The 21,267-nt window shown below is 38.7% G+C and overlaps 1 protein-coding gene across 1 annotated transcript in view; it reads right to left on the minus strand.

Moving 5' to 3' along the window:
* Window positions 1-5,597: 5,597 nt before the first annotated feature.
* The window catches only part of LOC308678247 (RNA binding protein fox-1 homolog 1-like), a 44,229-nt gene continuing 28,559 nt past the window's right edge, over window positions 5,598-21,267 (minus strand). Inside the window, exons 7-12 of the mRNA XM_081345312.1 lie at window positions 20,000-20,053; window positions 18,623-18,758; window positions 17,586-17,625; window positions 15,155-15,231; window positions 14,781-14,853; window positions 5,598-13,296 (exon numbers count right to left, since the gene is read on the minus strand). Of these exons, the coding sequence (XP_081201438.1) occupies window positions 13,252-13,296; window positions 14,781-14,853; window positions 15,155-15,231; window positions 17,586-17,625; window positions 18,623-18,758; window positions 20,000-20,053 (425 nt within the window). The 3' untranslated portion in view covers window positions 5,598-13,251. The remainder of the gene's footprint in view (window positions 13,297-14,780; window positions 14,854-15,154; window positions 15,232-17,585; window positions 17,626-18,622; window positions 18,759-19,999; window positions 20,054-21,267) is intronic.

The following is a 21,267-nucleotide window of genomic DNA, read 5'->3' on the forward strand; positions in this document are numbered from 1 at the left end:
CACATTTTATCATTACAATTTTGAAAGAATATAACAAAAGGATGACACAAATATAATAAACAGGTATAAATAAATATATTTGGTAAGTAACCAATATGAATTGTCATATATTTTACTGCATCATTAGAAGCTCATATATTTCACATCTATTAAATTAAATTCTGTGTCCCTGTTTAAGCTAAAAACACAAATTCAATAATTCAAAACTCAAGCTATTAAAAAATCTATTAATAGCAATAGTTTAAATTATACATTAAAGATTTGAACTCTAAAATTTTTCAGTGTGGCACACAATACCATGAATAAGAGAATAGCCCAAGAATTTTTTCCAATTTGAATTAAATACTATGTTTGTGAAATTATTCTAGACACCAGGCATATTCCTATGATTTAGAATATGAATATGAAAGAATAAGTTGGTTTTCAAAAAACAGAATCCAAAATATTTTTCAATAAAAATATATTGAATCCTTGCTGCTGTTAATGTTAACAGAGATGGTTCAGTATATTTTAAAGGGCCATACAACTTAATGAAATTAATAAGAATTTTTCAGATTTCAGCCTTGACCCCTTATGACTCCTCAAGACCTTTCTAACTCCATTATTATTTTTAAATAATTCCTTATTTTCCCTGGCTGCTTTTCTGTACCTATTCAGCAACTGCAGCTTCCCTACTAACTAGAATAAATGTGCAGGCCTGAAGAAAGGATTATTTCAACTGGTACAACAGGCAAACAGAACATATGACTAAAATCAAACAGCTGTAATTGGACAGATGTTTTTAGCAAATCTTAATTCTTCTATATTTTATTATGTATCTGACTTGTACTCAAAATAACTATAACAAATAATGTACTATAATGTTTTTGCTGTGCAAGAATAGTAATTTGGAAATGTAGTTATGAACACTCACCCAAAAAAATAGTTACGATCAGGGCTTTTTTTGTCATAGAATGCTCAGAACGGAGTTCCGGCACCTTTTTTGGATGGAACCTTGTAGGGTAGGCAAGGCGGGTTGTATGACATGTATGAGTTCCGGCACCTTTTTCTTTTACAAAAAAACACTGGTTACGATAGATCTTAACTGATTATTAAACTCCCCTTTGGGACATTAGGGTTGTCAAGCTTGGGAGGAAAAAAGTGTATGCCAAGAAAATTTTTCCGCCCTTCCTCCCCTCCTAATGAGTCCAACACAAAAACCTTACAATGCAGTTTGAATTCACCCCACGGTCCTCTTCCTTCTGGATACCCGTATCCAAGGGACCCTATGAGGTACTCTGCATTCTCCTGCTTTCCTTCTAAAGGAGAATGCAGAGAATGTCATCCAATCACCATTTTGTCCTAAGCAATCACAAAATAACAAAAATAATCTCTTCCTCTACCTCACAAGGAAATAAATTGATACTGCTCACATATCCTGATCCATATTTTTCAGAATGCTTGTAGGGTTTTTTTTTGTTTGTACATATAAAAAATGAACCAAAGATAACCCCAGAAGTTGCTATAAGAAGATGCTGTGCAAGGGAAGATTAAATTTTTAAAAAAGCTAACCAAGAACATCAGCCAGTCCTGTGTTGTGTTTAAAAATCCCTGTGAAGTATGAACATGAAGTGATAGCATTTTGCCCAATTTGCCAACAAGCATTTTCCTCAATAACTGTGATCATGATTTTATTTAGGTTTGGAAGTCAGAATAGGAAGGGGAGTCAGGAAGAGAAATTATAAACTATTAATGCAGGAAGAAATAAACTGCAGGTATAAAATAATGAATCTCTAGTAGCGAAGAGGAGAATATTGGTCAGTTTGAGCTTAGGAAGTGGGGCAAAACATACATTTCCATCAAGGAGAAGACAAACCACCCACACCACAAAACTTCAGTGATAAAAAGGAAAACAATTGTTTTGCAGTTTCAAATAAATCAGACTTGAGTTATAAACTTAACTTCTGCAAACATTTAATAATGTAGGATCAGTCCTAAAACAAATTCAGAAGCATACAATATCAAAAAGCTGAGTCTGAGTCACCCAAGTGCATTGGGAATCCTGGTTTGTTTGTTTTTTGATGAGATTAAATTTCTTGCAGGTTTCCTTTGGAATATTAATGGCTTTGAACTTTATGCTTACAATTAGTTTACTTGTTCACAAATGCAATTATTATAAATACTCTTCTTGTGCCATGTCATTCCAAGGAAATCAAGCCCTCTGAAATAAGTGAAATTATACTTCCTGAAGAATTAAAGTAAGCATGATATTACTCTGAGATGGGGAAAAAAGCAAACATTAATGAAATGAAAATCCATTTTATTAGAAATACAAGACACACACTATTTGAAAATATTGAACAATAATTAGCATTTTAAATAAAAAATAGGACAGTAAGTCACACTCTGGGACCTACTTTGTATGCGGAATACACTGTGATGTTTATTCTTGTGATTTCCAATCCTTAAAATGTTTTTCTCTTGGAAACATAGTGATGTAGCAACACAAAATCTGATGTAGAGAATTACTGAAATAAATAATTAATATCCACCTGTTCTCTCATGCATACCATGGGATTCACAATGCAAATTTGCAGTGTACCTGTGTATTCCTGTGATGTAGTGATTAGGTATTGTTTGGCAAGAACAGCTGAGTTACTATGTACATAAGCTTTTTTTAAAAAAATGTTTGCAAATGTTTATCTATTTATACATTTCACAAGGTGATTATAGTCTTTGCCTGTATATAAACAGCTCTGTGAATGGAAATATGGTGACAGTATGAGTGAGCTTTGCTTTTCCTAATTTAAAATGTGCAAGTCTTTTGTTAGCTCTTACATACATATATACACACATATTGTTTATTTAATTATACTCTTTAAGTATTTTCTTATTTTTGTTTGTTTCAAAAAAATGGGAGACAAGACTTTGTGACTGATAGAGCAGTTAGCCAATAAATATCCTATTCCAAGCAATTTCTGCTGAAAAGCAATTTATCTAATAGAGAAGGCAGCCCATGTACATAGACAATAATGAGAATACCACTACAATATTAATAAATGTTATAATCTGTAGGTACAGTAAATCTCAGATGTTCCTGCCTTGTTAAATTTAGGGTGGGGACAGAAGAAACAAAATGGGCACCTCCATAAATATCATCCTGTATTGACAAATATTATCAATGCAGACTAAAAGCAGACCCATCTGACTATTTTCTCTCATCTAGATCAGAGTTTTACTGTATGGAAGAGTATCAGACTGTAGCTTATTGCACAAAACCCCTGCTGCTTATTATTTCATGATTGCTAAAAAAAGTCTAACATCACCAGATTGATTGAAACAGTGTAAATTGGAGAATACATGTCAATACTGCAATACAGATATCTTGATGGGAAGGAAAGAGGACATGGAAGCAGGGAAAAAAGAGAATAATAGGAAAAAATAGGCGAGTATCAGAAAATAAAAGGATTAACATTAGCATCCAAATACTTCAAGTAGACTGTGCTCAATGGCTCATAGCCTGTGGTCATACAAAAGCTCAACTAGCCTTAAGATTCACAAGTACGAATACACCAATTATGTCTTTAGAGCCCTTGGCCATTGGAACAGGATCACCACCAAGATAGTACTATAGGTAAGATGTCCTCAAAGTCTGAGTAGTTAGCCTTTTTATATGCTGCAGAAATTGAAATAATGCATGTTATATTATAATGGCCTCTACGTCTGTAAAGCCCACAAACCAAAATGATTTAATTGGAGTGTTGCCATAGCTCTGGGATGAATAAAGCCAAAAAGATACACGGGTGTAGAAAGGTTGAGAAATGGAATGGAATCAACAGAGAGAAGAGAGACAAAGGACAAAGAGAAGAAGGGTAGAGAGAGGAAAGCACAGTCTCTATGAAAGCACAAACAAAAACAGGTAAGCATGAAGAGTCAGTGCAAAGGAAAAGAAATATAGTAATAAGAACGAGAAATGTGCATGAACAGAGCAGAAGAAAGTGAATAAACAAGAGATAGAAATTTTATAGCAAAGGTCAGGAACTGGAGTAAGCAAAATGGGTAAATTAGAAAGTTCATAAGGATTTGGCCACTAAACAAGGCCATTCAACTCTTATTTCATTAGTATGTAAAGGTTGGGAGAAAAAGGAAAGAAAAAAAGATAAGGAGAAAGGAGGAGAAAGAAAAGAAAAAGGAGATAAAGGAAAAAGGAGAGGAAAGGAAAGGAAATTGAGCAAAAGCAAAGAGAAGGCATTGGGTTAGAGGAGGAGAAATGGCTTAGGACACATTAGAGAAAAGCAGAAAATGGAAACAGAAGAGTTAACAGAGAATAAGTTGTTTTTATTGATTAAATTCAGATTCACTATTAAGTTGATGCTAATCCTATTCTCTACTCCTAATCAAAATTTAATTTAATTTAATTTAATTTAATTTAATTTAATTTAATTTAATTTAATTATTTAATTCACTCGTCACTGGTTCCCTCCCTCATTGTTGCATTAATAAGGAAGATAATGAAAAAAATGGAAAGAAGAGAACAAGAAAAAGGAAATAAAAGAGAGGAAGCAAAAGAGAAAAAAAAGATAGTACCAATTCTAAAAATAGTTCCTACATTGCAGGAAAAAGTTGAGGATAACCCTTGAAAAAAATGCAAGATAAATGAGAATGAAAAAAACAAACAAGAGTGCAGATGGTTGGACAAATAAAGCTAGAGTAAAAAAGGGAAAAGCACAGTATTACACAATATTAAAAAGCACATCACAGCTGTTCAACATAAATGTATGAATGCAGTTACTGAAAGAAAACGATCAAAAGGTTTTTGAAAATATAGATTCCAGACAATGCTGGTTTTATTAAAGAGATGATTTAAAGCAGACAAGTGCTTTATGCATGAAAAAGTCTTGGGGGGAAAAATCAGTGCAGAACTAAGTGCAGGGTTCAGGGAGGGTGAAGAGAAGAAAAGGCAGGCAAGGCAAGAAAATACATGGGCTGTATGTAGATTCTATATATAGGAACATTTTAAATGCAAGTAATTTTCTGCAAATTAACAAAAATACTTTAGTCCTGATTCAGCATTGGTAGCTTGATAATAGCACAAAAGCTGCATAGCAACAGAGCAGAAAAGAAATATCTGCTTGCAGCTGCTTCTCAATTAAGTGACAGAATTGATTAGAACATCCTTAGAGAACTCATGATAAGCAAATGGTGGAAAGGCTTTAAGAGATAAGAAAGAAGAAGCAAGCAAGACAAGTGTGCCAAAGAAGAAAGTACATACATAGTGTTGCAGAGGTAAAGGGACAAAATTGTGTGAATAGAAAAGAATAATGAAAAAGAAATAGGTAAAAATAGCGTAGTACTTATTGGGCTATCAAATGTAACACCTTTAAAAGGTGTTGGGACTACAATTCCAGTTGTTCTCAGTTAGCAAATGGGGGAATTGCTTTTAGAAATTGAGCAGTACTGTGAAGCACAACCATTGCCTTGCTCTTAGCTACTGGACTGCATCTTTCAAGGGGAAGAGAGGCAGCGGACACATGTAAGAGTACACATAGTGCTACTGTTTTTCATAATACTTACAAGATTAAGGAAGTAGAAAAACAAGGATGAGGAAGGGGATACTGACCACCTTACTTTGGTCTAAGAGTGGGATTTGGAGATCTTCTCCTAATGATTAGTCAATGTTGACTTCCATGAAATTTGTTATTGCTGTTTCACAGAAGATGGACCATATTTTGCCTTGTACTGTCCAATCAGAAAATAATGCTCTCCCTCCTCAGAGCTGAAGTGTAAATGAGAAATAAAAAAAGGAAGGAAGGATCCATGACTGTGTCCTTTGACTATTTATTTTATTTGTTGGATCACTGATAGATCCAACAAACCACACAGAGGAAGAAAAGAAACATGAGAAGAAGCACAACTCAGAAAAAGAGAAGGAATAAAGCATGCAAAAATGTGAGGCAGGCAAGTCCAGCACAGCAACTACAACCAGACAAGATAGAAATTTCTTTGTTCAATCCACCCTCTCATTTGTGAGGAATGATGGTGTCTGCTTCCTATTAAACAGAACACAAAGAAGCAAGTATGATATTCATCTTGCTTTGCTGTCTCTTCCCACATTCTCTGGTCTTGGAAGACTTTTCACAGTTGGCTTACTTTAATACGGGAACTGAACCAGAGGCAATGGAAGAGTTCTGCAGAAGAACATGAAGATAAGATGGGGGATTATTTATTTTTTGCTCTTTCTTCATGATAACCAAAATTGCTTCCTCTCTCTCTTTACAGTAACATGGATGAGTAGTTTAAATAATGCAAAAAGCCTGACTTAGAGAAAAAGAAGCAGCAAGAAGAAAATTGCAAAAAGATAGCAAACATTCAATGGAGCAGGCCAGTCAAGAAACTAGAGAGCGTAAGAGATGATGATTCAGCCTAAGCAAGAGGGAGAAAAGAAAGATCAGTGAGTCAGTTACCAAACTTGTTTTGGTAACATCTTTTTTTGCCTCTGTGTATACCAGATCCACATGATGCTGCCTCCATCTTGTCCCCAGGGTATGAGTGAGACAGGCTTAAATTGTTTCCCACTGAACTGAGAGTAGGTCTTTCCCCATTGTTGAGTTGTAATGCTATCCCTCAAGCTGTGAAGCAGCAGAAAGCTATCTTGGCATAAAACTGGTTCTTTCTGTCTCTATTCTGCCTGTTGCCTTTCTTCCTGCTCATACCAAACATCTGGCTTCCTTCCAAAGTAACATGACAGATTTCCCACAATTTGAGGCTGCACTTGATGGGGTGCCAAAAGGGGGGTGGGGGTGGGAACAGAACGTGAACACTAGTACAATTATGCATTACTTATGCCTGTCTCATTCATGGAGATGAACAAGGGGAAGAGATGAAGACAAAGCCACAGCTTCAGTTCAACTGAAACATACATAGCCGCACCTAAGTTTCTCCTAATTCCACTGAGATTTGTGTGGTTTGAGATTTTTGCAGGAAAAAAAAATCCTTAAATATGTTTCCTCCCACTACCTTTTCTTCTTCTGTGAGAAACAATATTAGATTGTAAGCATTCAGGCAGGAAATATCTTGTTTTGTAATCTCTCCATGTCTTCAATTTTAAACAGTATAAGTGCTGCTACTTCTTATGCAAGCACATCAGATTCCTAACATTAAATTATAAATACTCGCATCAATAGACACTAGTTCTGTCTTGTTTTGTCAAAAGCTGTAAAATGGGGCAGGTAGAAGATACCATCAGGGCACGTTGTATCATGTTTAGGTGCAAGTAAGGACATGGCTTAAGGATGGTAGGATCTGGCCAATGCATGTAAAGTGGGTGCAGCATTCTACACCGGGCTTTTGCTAAATAAGAGGAACAAAAGAAACAAATATGGAATCAAGAAAAAGAGGAGATTCCTGAATATTAGAGAGGAAACAAAGAAAAGGCAAGAAGGCAGAAGACAAAAAAAAAAGGAAGCTGAAGAAGAAAGAAGACTTCAGTGAGAAGCAGGCTGGATAGCATATAGCAAATCTAGAAAGAGAACGAGAAACATGCTACAAGTATATTTCCAGGGTAATTTAAATCTGGTGCAATGAAAAATGACTTCTTGCCTTCGTTTTTAGTTCCTGATTATTCTTATGAACTACAGGAAAAACCTGCTCCAAGACTGGAAGCATTTAGGCAAGAAAGGAAGTATTCGAAGTTGCTTAGCTCTAAAACGGATTGGAGAATTTATAGCCCTTTTTTGTTGGATTACAACTCCCAATCCCGTTCAAACAGCATCACAACTTATAAATGCTGAGAGTTCCAGGTTTAGCAACAGGGTCCCAAGATGAACAGAAGACAGTCTCATTCTTTCATACAGCAGTTAACAGAGTTATAATTAGGTATATTGTATATACCAAATCTAATAATTCACCCAAAAATGCATGCAGAAATGAAGCTATAGAGGGAAAAGTCAGCTAGCGAGCAAAAAAGTACACATGCACAAGAAGAAAAGAGCAAAGGAAAGCAAAGAAGAAGAAAGCAAAGAGCCAAAATAGAAAGAATCTGCACTGGGGCAAACAGTCAAAGAACACACAGAGAAGAGAAAGAGTGCAGCTAAACTCCAAGAAGCTGAGGATCAAACCAGAAGTAGCTCAGAACCACAGCAGAATTTGTTTTGCCTGATCTTTGTTGTTGTGCAAAACACATTGTAAATGAAGCTTTGTTTGTCCATATGTTGTATGAACTGAGCCAATTGTAGTTAGTTAAATAAACTGTGGCTAAGCAAACCGTGGTTTAATTTGATGGATTAACATGGGAATTTTATGAACCCTTGACTGGGGATTATAAGCGATAAAATGAGAAGGGGAAAAAAAAAACCTGCTGCTGCCAATATGATTTCCTTCTTGATCTCAAAACGTGATGGAAGAAGCCAGTCACAGTCGCACATATCTTTCTATCCCTTTTTTTAAAAAAAAAACTTTACCTGGGGAGGCTGTGAGCCAAATAAGACTGGGAAAAGAAAGGATCTGAGGAAGAAACTGCAAAAAATGTTGTTCCCATTCAAAAGCTGACTTGGTGGGGGAAAAAATCTCTCATTTTAAGATGGGCTCTCGTTCTGCAGGCGAAGGAAAATCCCCTCCTGAGTCGGGGGGGGGGCACCAGACAGTTTGCAGCAAAAAAAAAAAGAAAAAGAAAAAGAAAAGAAGGGAAAGGTTAGGCTACTTGCTCTTCTTCTTATAGCCAACCACCCATGTCTATCCTGTGCTTTTTCTAATTTAAACCTCAGCTGGACAAGGAAAAGAAGCAAAAAAGTGGTGGGAATCTACGCACACAGACAGAAAGCATGAAAATAAGGAAAGAGACAAAGCTATAGGAAAACAGTAAGAGACGAAAGAGAGGGGGAAAAAAGTACAAGAGTAAACCATTAGAGCAGACATGTCAAACACAAGGCCCGGGGGCCGGATCCGGCCCGCGAAGTGGTTTCATGCGGCCCACAAAGCCATCCTGGAAATAGTGAGGGAACGGCCCCCACTGCCTGGGCCCTGGCCCAGAGACCCTCCTCCTGCCAGAGACCCTCAGATCTGTCCCACTCCTGCCCAGGCCCTCCATAGGCATCCTTGATGCGAATAATGTAGAGCTGGCCACGCCCACCCAGCAGGCCATACGCACTCTGGCCACGCCCACCCAGTAGGCCACGCCCACCCTGGCCATACCCACCCGGCCCCCTGAGGGCAACTGCAATGCTGATGCGGCCCTCAGTGAAATTGAGTTTGACACCCCTGCATTAGAGGAACGAAGCTGTGGAGGAAAGCAAAGAATGAGGTGATGTGGCCTCAGGGTGAGCAAAACTTAATGGAAAGCAAAGGCATGCAAAGAAGTTCAAACTATAACATTGGAGCAGAACCAGATTGCCAAAGGAAATAGAAATTTATTCTCTGTCACCACAAAAATGCATTTCTAAATGTAAGGAGTCCCTTTTTTCAAATATCCGCCCGATGCTCATTTATGCAGAAATAAATGTCAGAGGTTTGTGGCATTTCTGTTCCAGTAACGCCTTTAAAACATCCTGAATCTCATTTGTGATGCTGATCTGCACATGTAGCAATGTGAGGGAAAAATCCAGAGGACAGAAGGGACTATGTGCCCCTGTGCTCATTTTAGCCTGCATATGGGAGAACACCAGGTATCAAGAATGCCCTCCCAATTCAAAATGAGCACAGGAGGGGAAAAACCTAACACAAACTATTTCTCATTCCTATAGCTAGTCTGTACTACGATAGCCAGGTACAAAAGAAGGGCGGGCTCCTGCATCTTTAATAGCTATAACCAGTAAGTTGAACTGCAATAGATTTTTGCTGCAGTCAGTTAACTCAAGATGCAAAAGACCCACTGTTTGGGGGGCCCTTTCTTTAATAGGGGTGACTGTGCTGGAGAAATAATTTTTTAGAAACATAGACAGGGGTTCTAAGAGAAAGATCAGCCTTTCAACAGCATTGAGATGAAATAAATTCTAGTAAGACAAGAGAACTTAGTTTAGCCTGCGATACTACTAAGAAAAGGCATTCTTAAATAGGGTGAGACAAAATATTAGTTTAGGAAAAGCAGCATGTTAGGAGGGGGAACGTAGGCTGTGGAATCAGAAACAGCAGCACTTCATATCACATTTATAGCACTTCAGATCAAAGTCATGGATATACTCCACTCGCTTTTGGGGATAGTGAATTGGGTCAAGTAGAAAAAACCCAACTTTGATTCTTTTAATCTCTCTCTCTCCCTCTCTCTCCCTGTGTGTGTGTGTGTGTTTGTGTGTAAATACACATAATTCTCCAACTGGTTACTATTGTATTTTCCTTATTTTATTTTTTGTAAGGTATCCAGAGTGGTTGGGAGTTGGCCAGAATATGAATCTGATTAATAATTAGGTCATTTCTTCTTATTTTTATGCTTACTAAGATTTCAGCCAAAATTGCCCACTAAGTTCAAACTTTACAGCTACAGAGGCTAGAAACGTGATTCATCAAAAGACAACATTCAGAGTCTTGGGGTGCTCAAGGCAACACACAGATACAGCAAAAAACAACAACACAGCACTACATAATGGCTTCATGAGAGACCATTCTAAAAATAGCAAAGATTCACCCGATTTTACTATTATATTGGATTTCCTGTCTTCAAAGAGCAGTAGCAGCCAAATATTTTTAAATAGGAGCAGGGATGGGTTTTAGGAGACACCTTGAGAAATGCATTGCTTCTCACAGGTTACATGTTTATTTTGTTCTGCCATCACCATTATCTAAACTGTTCGGCAGCTTTAAAAATAAAATTAGCCTTTTCTCTGTTTTCATCCACATTTCCCCAAATTAATGCCTATTTCCAATCTTAGCCTGCCCATTTCAGAAAGCCCCTACCGTGACACCATCCCCTCCCCACCTCCCTGATGGAAGCGAAGAGAGCATCATTCTAAATAAGGGAAAGAGCAAGGATGCAGCAATAGAAAAAGAGATGGAGGAAAAGAAAGAAGAAGAGGCAGAGTAACAGAAATTAGCCAGAACCAGAATTTTATTACAGTAATGTGGAAACAGCAGAAAGAAGAACAAGCATCTATATAGAGAAGTTTTTCCCTGAGATATTGCATTATGAACTTGAGAGGCACCGCAACATAAATTCAGAAATACAGTGAAGCAAAATTGCCACAAACAGAAATAGACTCTGCTTTGGGATAACAGCCTTTAGGAGAAAATGATGGTTAAATATATTTCTTTAAAAAAAGAAATGTTTCAATAACACTCATGCCTGTGTATATATCTATATCAGCATATATGTCAGGGAATGTAAACTTCCCAATCAGTGACTTTCAAGTTTCCAGTATTACTAATTTGTTGATCTTTCCTGTATATCCACAAATACAGTATTTATTTGTATTCCAGCTAAAACGTTCACATTTTAATATAAAAAATAATAACTCTTCCCCATTCATTGTTCTATATTTATCAATCAGTCCTGGTAAAACTAGAAGATTAAAATCAGGTGGTTAAGAGAGGAGCATACCAAAATATATTAGACATGTCTTTTTAAGTGCACAAATTGCAGTGCAAAAGTTTGTATTGTTATTATTTCCAAAAAACGTTGAAAACTTGGTGCAATGGTGGATGTCATCAAGTACAATGCATATACTGTACATAGGCATGCTTTTCCATATACTGTGCTGCTGCAAAATGGCCGGCCTAAGTTTAAGCAGATGTGTGCTTCAGCTGATGCATGCTGGACATACTGAAACAATGACAAAATGTTTGAAGGCAAAGCCACACAGCTGGCTTGGCTCCTATCAAGCAAGCCTGTGCCCTTAATATGAATGAAGGATGCTTCTTTTTGCCAGCCCAGTCAGTTGAAAATAGGGAGATGGGAGCAGTTTGCTTTTCAATTCAGACAAAAAAAAAAGATTCTGCACTGGAGAAGCATTGAAGAACTATGAAAAAAGCACTGCCTGTTTGTTTAGTAGTTGCCTCTTGGATAAGGCTGTGTTCTCTTGAGGCAAGTAAAGCTATGTGTCATTCCTGCAAACAGAACTGTTTCTTCACACACATGGCCTCTGTGTGTGTGTGTGGGTGGGTGGGGGGAAGGATATCCGAAATGAGTTGACATATTTTCTTAACTGGATAAAAATAGGGAACATTTGTAAGCAAAAACTTGATTTTCATTTTTACAGAAAATAAGAGCCTTGTTTCTGTTACTGAGCTGATACCCAAAGCAGATTGGAAATGCAAGAAAGCACACACACACACACACACAAAGATAGACGAGAGCTAGCATGAAGGAGCACAATATAAAAGAGCAGTCAAGGTGAAGGAAAAGGATAGGCAATGAGGGGAGAAAGCAGAGAACTATAAAAGAATCTAAGTGACAAGGGACCACATGACCCTCTAGAGGGTCTCTTCCAGATAATTCCCAGTCGACGGCCAGAGATGACTGGAGCTGGAATACAATGATCTCAAGAGAGTGGCTTATTTTCCACTCTTGTTCCATGTCACCTTCAGAGGTCAGCTGGAAAACTACTCTGCCTTCTCACTCAAGAACTGTGGGAAGTGTAACATGAGAGGGTTTGGACTATTTTCAGCAATTTCCATAATAGTTCCCAAGTTTCCTGGGGAAACTGTGTTAAGCGTAAACTGTGTAAATCTATTGTTTTGACACACACCCCCAAGTTTGGAAATCAATTACTTTACAGTGTTTGAATATTTGATCAGGTGAAACTGTGGTGCTTCTTCCATCCCAGAGTTCCTTATCTGAGGCTGTAACAATTATAAGAGCCTCAATCCAGATTTAAAATGCACCAGATCCAGTACAGAGACTGGAAGCCAATTAAACGGTTGGAGAATTTTTGGATATCCAAGAAATAAAATGGAGTTACCAAGTCCCAAACTTGGTTCCCCACAGTCTAACTGAAATAGGATACCTATGGGTCTCAAGACCCATGACTTGGCTATGGTTGCGTATCTGCCATTTGATCTGCATTTTGTTATTTTGTGTGCTGCCCACCTGCTAGTCTTTACCCACCCAGAAGATACAGAAGAGGCCTGAATTGTAAATAATGCTAAAAATTCTTATGGGCTCAAGGAAAATTCCTGAACAGTCCCCAGGGTATTGTACTGGTGGGTGGGAGATATCCACATCAATGGTCTAATTCTCTCCTTCATACACAGACTCATACACACCCACACACAGAGAGACAAGGTTCTCAGCATGGGATCCCATCATCCATGCCACCTCCTGGTTGCTCAGCCCCAGTGCTTGGTCCTTCAGTATGGAGTGAAGCGATTGCATCCTCCTCGGTATAAACTGGCCTGCCAGAAAGAGAGAAAGCAAGCAGGAGAAGTGAGAATTGGCTTAGAGACAAAACATAAAAGACCCAAAAGCCATAGAAGCCATGGAATGCTTCAGTGTAACTTTTAAGAAAGAACTCTTTTCTACCTGTCACTCAACCACAGCCAATAGCACTGGAATTTTAAGGAGAAGGAAGAGGCAAAACCTAATTGATAAAAGAGGACCCAGGCCCACAACTCCCACCCTCCCTGAACTGAATAGATCTATTGAAAAGAAATGTCCCTTTTTGAGGGAAAAATTAATATCTTCTCTAATCTCTATTTTACTTTCCTGCTGCCCGTTAATGCCCTCTTTTACTTCATCAATGTAACACATAATTTCAGACTATTTCATCATTACTGTCACAAGAACCAAAGTTAAAAAAGTTACACTTATGCATTTCCCTACAAGGGAGATATGAAAGATTCCATTCTAAAAGTACTGAAGACTTTTTCCCTGTAAAGATAATTCAACAGACAAATCTGAATCCTATTACCTGTGCAATGTGGGCTAGCATTGATGAAAAAAGAAACATTCTCAATGAGTAAGTGAACACTGCTATCTGCTGGCCATTTTGCAGAAATACAAACATGCCTCGCTTGATACAGGGAGCTTCTTACCACCACAATTAGAACCAGAATTTCACCTGATTTTACAACCTTTCTTGTCATGATTATTAAGCGAGTTACTGCACTTGATAAGAGAACTGCATAGCTGTTAGCCAAATCCAGATTACCCATTGAGTTTACCTGCCAGAAGCTGGCTAGGAAGGTTGCAATCCCAGGATGTTGAAATTGTTATTAATACATGCCAGATGCCAAACTCCTGAATTTTGATCACACCACCAAAAGGGGTGCTGCAATGGTTGTTATGTGCAACAACCAATCACAAATAACTTTTTTCAGCACCATTGTAATTTTAAATGGACTGGTTGTAATTTGGGAACCATCTGTATTAAGATTTTAAAATTTCAAAAATTGCCCCAATTCCCACTCATAAAAACACACACTAAGAGCTGTGGCTTTGAAAAGCCTGAGGGAGATGGATAAAGAATTTTACATCTGTGTGTTATATTTCATGGAAAAAAGAACTATATAGATCTGTAAGTTTATATCTCAAAAGTTTTATTCTTCCCACACGAATCTGTAGTCTTCAGATCCACGAATTCTAATTGACAATGGTTGCATGATTATGTATTTTTCTACAGTTTTTTACTGTTATGTTTTCCTTCTCTTTTGCCATTTAAGATCAATGTAATTGATTCAGGAAGCACAGCACCCTCTCTCAATGTGCAAATGTTTCTTTTCCAACGAAAGACAGATGCTGTTCATCTGCTCGGTGTTTCTATCACTAGTCTGTGTTGTACAGATGTTCTTGGCTTACAGCAGATGATTCGACAGCATGATAATTGATCCTGCCCAGCTATCTTTCCAAGATGTAGCATGCCATTCATGAAGTGACTCACCATGGCACCAACTCCATAGGCAGGGGTTACCGTGTGGTGGTAAGGCTCGGCAGTAGTGTAGACCCGTCCATACCTGCATCAGAGAAAACACCAGCAGTCAAGATGGGGAGGGGGGAGGGGAAATCTTAGGCTTGTGGACCAGATGTTGCCCAACAGGCTTCCCCACTGGGGTAATCAACTTCTTTTTCTAGGAAAAGGACATTAAAATGAGGGGGGAAAATTTACTCATCAATTAGCAGCTTGGCAATTTTGTGATGTTGCCTGTGGAAAGGACAGTGCTAATAATTCCTGTACCCTTTAAGAATCCTTTCCCCTGCAATAGATTTTTTTTTAAAAAAACCAGACTCAATTAATTAATCCAAGCCTCTACATACCCATCACTGTAGGCTGCTGCTGCTGTGGCTGCTGCCGCTGCTGGTGTCTGGGCCACTCTGTACGCTGTAGGATAACCCTAAAATTCAAACAGCGGCTAAAATAAAAATTATTCCAACAGTCTATAAACATCATGCCATTCCCCCCCCCCACCCGACACACACCAATTTCTTAGGGAAAAGCAGGACTTTATCCACGGATCTTTTTCCCCCCCGCTCCTGAAATGGGCTGTTTAAGAGAACTTTGAGCAGTCTTTCTGCCTATCTGATTGTGCCTTGAAGAGATTTTTTTTCTTTTTCACATAACTTTTTTTCTATCTTTACCTATACTTTCAGTTGTATAGTTTCGACAGTCGCTCACAATCCGGTGATAAGCAAGTGCATTTTGTGTACTTGGCAAATGGCCAGCATTTAGGCCATTTGCAGTGTTCCACAGCCATGTGACTGCGATTTGCAACTTTTTTTTTGGGTGGAAACTGGTGTTTACTTCTGGATTCTGGCAAAAAAATAACCACTGCAGATAATTGATTCACATAACAACTGCGGCGTTCACTTAACAATAGCAGTGTTCATTTACAACCACAGTGATACATATAAAGATCATAAAATCAGTTGTAAAAAGAGTTTTAAAAACATGGTGACCTGCTTAACAGCTAGCATGATTTACAACTATAATTCCAGGCTCAATTACCATCTTAAATCAGGAACTACTTGTAGTCTGGCCTATTCACCTATTTGTTGTTAGTTGCGAAGTCGTGTCCGACCCATCGCGACCCTATGGACAACGTTCCTCCAGGCCTTCCTGTCCTCTACCATCTTCTGGAGTCCATTTAAGCTCACGCCTACTGCTTCAGTGACTCCATCCAGCCACCTCATTCTCTGTCGTCCCCTTCTTTTCTTGCCCTCAATCTTTCCCAGCATTAGGCTCTTCTCCAGTGAGTCCTTCCTTCTCATTAGGTGGCCAAAGTATTTGAGTTTCAACTTCAGTATCTGGCCTTCTAAAGAGCAGTCAGGGTTGATCTCCTCTAGGACTGACCGGTTTGATCGCCTTGCAGTCCAAGGGACTCGCAGGAGTCTTCTCCAGCACCATAGTTCAAAGGCCTCAATTCTTTGACGCTCAGCCTTTTTTATGGTCCAGCTTTCACTGCCATACATTGCAACTGGGAAGACCATAGCCTTGACTATACGCACTTTTGTTGACAGGGTGATGTCACCTATTTAGACTTGGCTTAATCAACAAATTAATTAAAAAGGGACTGAGCTGCTTATGATGCATTAGGAATATGCATAATGTTTCAAAACAAAAAGTTCTATTCTCAAAACAAGGGTTCTAAGCACAAAACAAAACTGAGTGTTTCAAGAGTTCTGTTCAATGTTAGATCAAGTTCAAAGTAAAAAAACAGCTGTGTTGTAGAGCTTTGCTTGAGCATTCCAACAATTCTGAGTACCTCATCCAGAAAATTGTTCTGTGGTTTGGGACTGGGTTGTTTTTTGGGGGGAAAATTCCAGCAGAGGCATAGGGATCATTTATGTTATTGTTGCTACTGATTTAGATTAGATTGAGTAATGTGGTAGTGAAAAGGAATCACTGCTGCATAGTTCAAACCTAGCCAATTGTTGCTTTAAAAAAAAAGAATAAAGCAGTAATGTGCGTAGGATAGACTGCCTGTGCTGTTGATTTATTTTGCAATAGATAATACAAAGCTATGTGCATCAGACACATATTACTACTGCTGCTGAGATTGTATAAATGTAAAGACTATGACTGCAATGTTGGTTTGATTGGTTTCTTAAGCTCTGGTATGAACATTCATGCCGTTGTGGCCTCTTAATACTGAGCTTCAGAGTGCTTTTAAAATGTGTAGGCTCTAGTTGGTTTGAAGTTTGTTGAGCTTTGGTATACATGTCCATTTCATACAGATTTCTGTCTTTTATTTTGTAATATTATGCCAGAAAAAAGAACCACTAGCAGGGAAAAGAGCATTAAAGTGATTAGCTGCTTTCTTAGTCTTTCAATCTGTTGGATGAATGACCCAGAGAGTTTACAGAGACCTCCGTCTCTTCTCTCTGCTGAGAAGGAAGGAAACTTGGCCAGTTTTTCTGAATGCACTTAGCAGGTTGCATGACTCCTTTCAATGCCTACTCAACATCATGAGTGCAAGAAACATCATATGTCATGCCTCCTTTTTATCCAGAATGGACACCTACATTTTAACTTTTGCACTGAAGCATAAACTGGAAAGTGAAGAATACACATGATGTTGGCCTACGCAAAGTAACTTTTTGACTCAGTGCCCCAAAGATCAGCAATCTTATCCCTGCAAAAGGATCGTGAGCCCTACCAATCCTTTTCTGCTTTGGGACTGTTGGTGCTAGGCACCTATCCCAGGACCCTTGGATTCTAATTTCCAGAAATACCCAGAGGACAACTTACGTAGAGGTCAGAACTGTATAGACCATCTGGATACAGCACGCTGGGTGAAAAAAGAAATATCAGTATGCAACAGGAAATATCTTTCCCTTCACACCCACCCCTTTCAAATACAAGTTATCCATCTTAAGAAGCTGCTTTTAATTATGTTATATAAGATATGAGGAGCAAAACATGACCTTGGCCATGTGCAGAGTGCCCTTCCCTGACCATTTAACAACCAGAAAGAAGAACTGTGTATCTGGCATGAGAGACTACAAGTCTTCATAGTAGCTGAACCAGTTCTGATGTTCCTATGTCCACCCCAAGAATAGCTGAATGAGGTTTCTGTTGCAGCCAGATAGTTATTGAGAAAAATGAAGAAAAAAAGCAAGAATATATGATGTTTTTATCTATTCACTGCACTTCAGTAAATGAGATATAACATAGAATTGTAGGGCTAAAAAGCACCTTGGAAGTCTTCTAGTCCAAGTCATTTGGACTAGATATGGTATAGGGCAGGGGTCAGCAACCTGAAACAGTGAAAGAGCCACTCGGAACCGGTTCCCTCACAAAAGGAAAAACTGGGAGCCACAAAAAATGTGTGCGCATGCGCATACATGCATGAATGCACAGAACAGGGTTTGACTGAAGAGTGGAGCCAAGGTGAGATATGCACCTACCCTGCATATTTGAATTGATTGGTTGAACTTTTTTAGTCCCACTTTTTTTGGGGGGAGTGCACATGGCAGAGGACCGGGAGCCGCAGGAGACGGCTGAAAGAGCCGCATGCAGCTCCGGAGCCGCGGGTTGCAGACCTGTGGTATAGGGTTATGGTATAGGGTTGTCTGATATAGTATAGGGTTTCCTGCCTTAGCAGGGGGTTGGACTAGATGACCTCCAAGGTCCCTTCCAATTTTTTATTATTATTATTATTATTATTATTATTATTATTATTATTATTATTATTATTATTTCTGAAGACTTCATTTATTTGCATACTGACTTGAGTTGACTAGAGAACAAAATTCCCCTGTGAGTTCCTCTCTGCCAATGCTCACCTGCCATAGGCTGGAACTGGAGTGGGGGCAGGTGCTGCCCGAATGGGATTATAGATAGTGGCTCGGCCACGCCCGCGCAGAGTCCCACGATAAGCCAGAGCAGCAGGTGCCATCATGGGGTAAGGAATGCTTGCCACTGAGTTAGAGGAGCAATAAAGACAGAAACAGGGAAAGAAGATACACATTCCATTATATGAGAGAGGCAGACTTGGAACAGAAATAGAACTAATCAGGACAATGAATGGGATTGTTTTCTGCTCCAAAGTTTTACCAGTGGAAGGGGCAGAACATCTTGGTGAAGCAGTGGGCTAATGCCTCCTTAAGTAACACCAGCTGCCTGCAATTAGTGCAGGTTCACATCCCACCAGGCTCAAGGTTGACTCAGCCTTCCAAGGTAGGTAAAATGAGGACCCAGATTGTTGGGGGCAATTAAGCTGACTTTGTAATAATGCCGCTTGGGTGTGTGTGTGTGAAAGCCCTAATAAGCAGGCATATACATAGAATGAAGGCTACTGCTAAGCTTGTAAGCCGCCCTGAGTCTTTGGAGAAGGGCGGGATATAAATGGAATTAAAATAAAATAAAAATAAAAAAAATCTTACAAAGAATGATTCTAAGAAATCAGCCAAAATTAAGTGTGCTTAAAGTTTCAACTTGGGGTAAAAAAAAAAACTAGGCCTAATAATCCCAAAAATTTGAGTGGGATGATCTCCTCTTATAACAAGCTGGGAGGATACATCTATCTCTGATGTGCAACAAAAGATTGCTGACAGTATGTTTTCTGTCAACATTTCAACATTTTATTTTTTAAAAAATGGGTAATAAAGAAAAGAAAATACCACCATTTGATCAAATCTTGGCAGTTTTTTCTTTTTTAGAAAAAAAGTACTTTTCAATTTCTAATCTGTCTGTCTGTCTGTCTGTCTCTGCCTGCCTGCCTGCTTCTCTCTCTCTCTCTCTCTAATATTGTTACATACTTTTTTCTCTTGCATATGCACACACACAAGTCCTTGGAGTCTCATGATTGTGATATATGGGCTTGCTAATTGGCATGTACTTATAAGGGTTGCAGCACCCGGGGGTCACCGTGGTGGCCATTTGCAACCTTCCCTGCCACCTTCAAACAAGCAAAGTCATTGGGGGAAGCCAGATTTGTTTAATGACTGTGGCAAAAAAGATCGAACAATGAGGCAGTTATATGACGACTATAGATGCTCTGGTCCCACCTTGGGTTGTAAGCCGAGGACTACCTGCATGCATGTATGCAATTCACACAGCATTTATTCCTAACTGGTATGCATTCAAAAGTCTCTGTGTATGTGTACATGCATTTGTTTTATGCCAATGTCGCTTCCTACAATTTGACACAACACACTAACCTGTGTACAGATCAGGAGCATAGACAGCGCCAACTACAGGATTGATTTTCCATCCTGTAAGGACATCCAAGCAAAGAGAAGATCAGATGATCAATATACCTCCTAGCTTATTTCTTCTTGCCCAGCCAATCATTCTGCATATCTGGCCACTCTCCCAGCTTACATACTTATTTGAACAAGCCGGCCTGGTCTGATGGGTTTGGGGTATTTTAATATTAACTGTATTAATTTTATTGGAATTGGGCTGTATTATTTAATTCTTTTTTAACTTTTGTACATTGTATTTTTACTGTATTTGCCCTGTACACCGCCCTGAGTCCTTCGGGAGAAGGGCGGTATAGAAATTAAATAATAATAATAATAATAATAATAATAATAATAATAATAATAATAATAATAATAATAATAATAATAATAATAATAATTATTATTATTATTATTATTATTATTATTATTATTATTATTATTATTATTACCAGAACCTGCACAACCTTGACTGGACATGCCAAGTCATTTGCACATGTGTATGTTTTAGAAAGATGGGGACAGCTGGTTGAAGTAATTCTGTCTCGTTAGTTGGAGTACTCCAGCCCTGGAAACTATTGCAAATCCATGCCAGCCACAGAATGCAAGGGTTGAAATAATGCGTTTGTGGAATCTGCATGCCTGCGGGTCTTAAATATTCCCAGCCCATTACAAATTGCCCTGTTTATTTGTTTATTCTGCTAACTTTATATACAATTTCCCGCTGGTATGTATAAAGCCTCTACAGTTGAAAGTGCAATACCTAAGGCATATAGCAGGGCTTAGGATCTAAATCCACCCTTTTTTAGCCTGGGCACCTTCCAGATGCATAGATTTCACCTCCTGGACCACATGGCCATTGCCAGGAATTCTGGATATAGAAGGCCAATGTATTAGGTTGATGTCAAGGGTAGAGAAAACATATCAATAACTTCTCCTAGCATGCATTTTAGCTTCCTCAATATCAGAGTTTCTAATTATCAGGAAAAGTTGGGATAGGACAGGGCTGGATTTTCTTTTTCAATAGATGAAGGTCCGTCTCAGACCTTCGAGTGTGACATCAAATGTGTTTTATCTCCTCAGACTCTGCAGCAGGTTCCAGACAATTGAAGCCTATGTCTTTCAGGGAGAACCATTCCTACTGTCTGCACTTCAGCACAGAGGCCTTTTTATACCTTGGCAAGGCTCTTCTGAAGAACTGACCAATGGCCAGCTCAGCCTGGCAGCCCCATTGTAACAAAAAA

This window comes from Vipera berus (assembly GCF_964194415.1).
Source record: "Vipera berus genome assembly, chromosome: Z".
Taxonomy (NCBI): Eukaryota; Metazoa; Chordata; class Lepidosauria; order Squamata; family Viperidae; genus Vipera; species Vipera berus.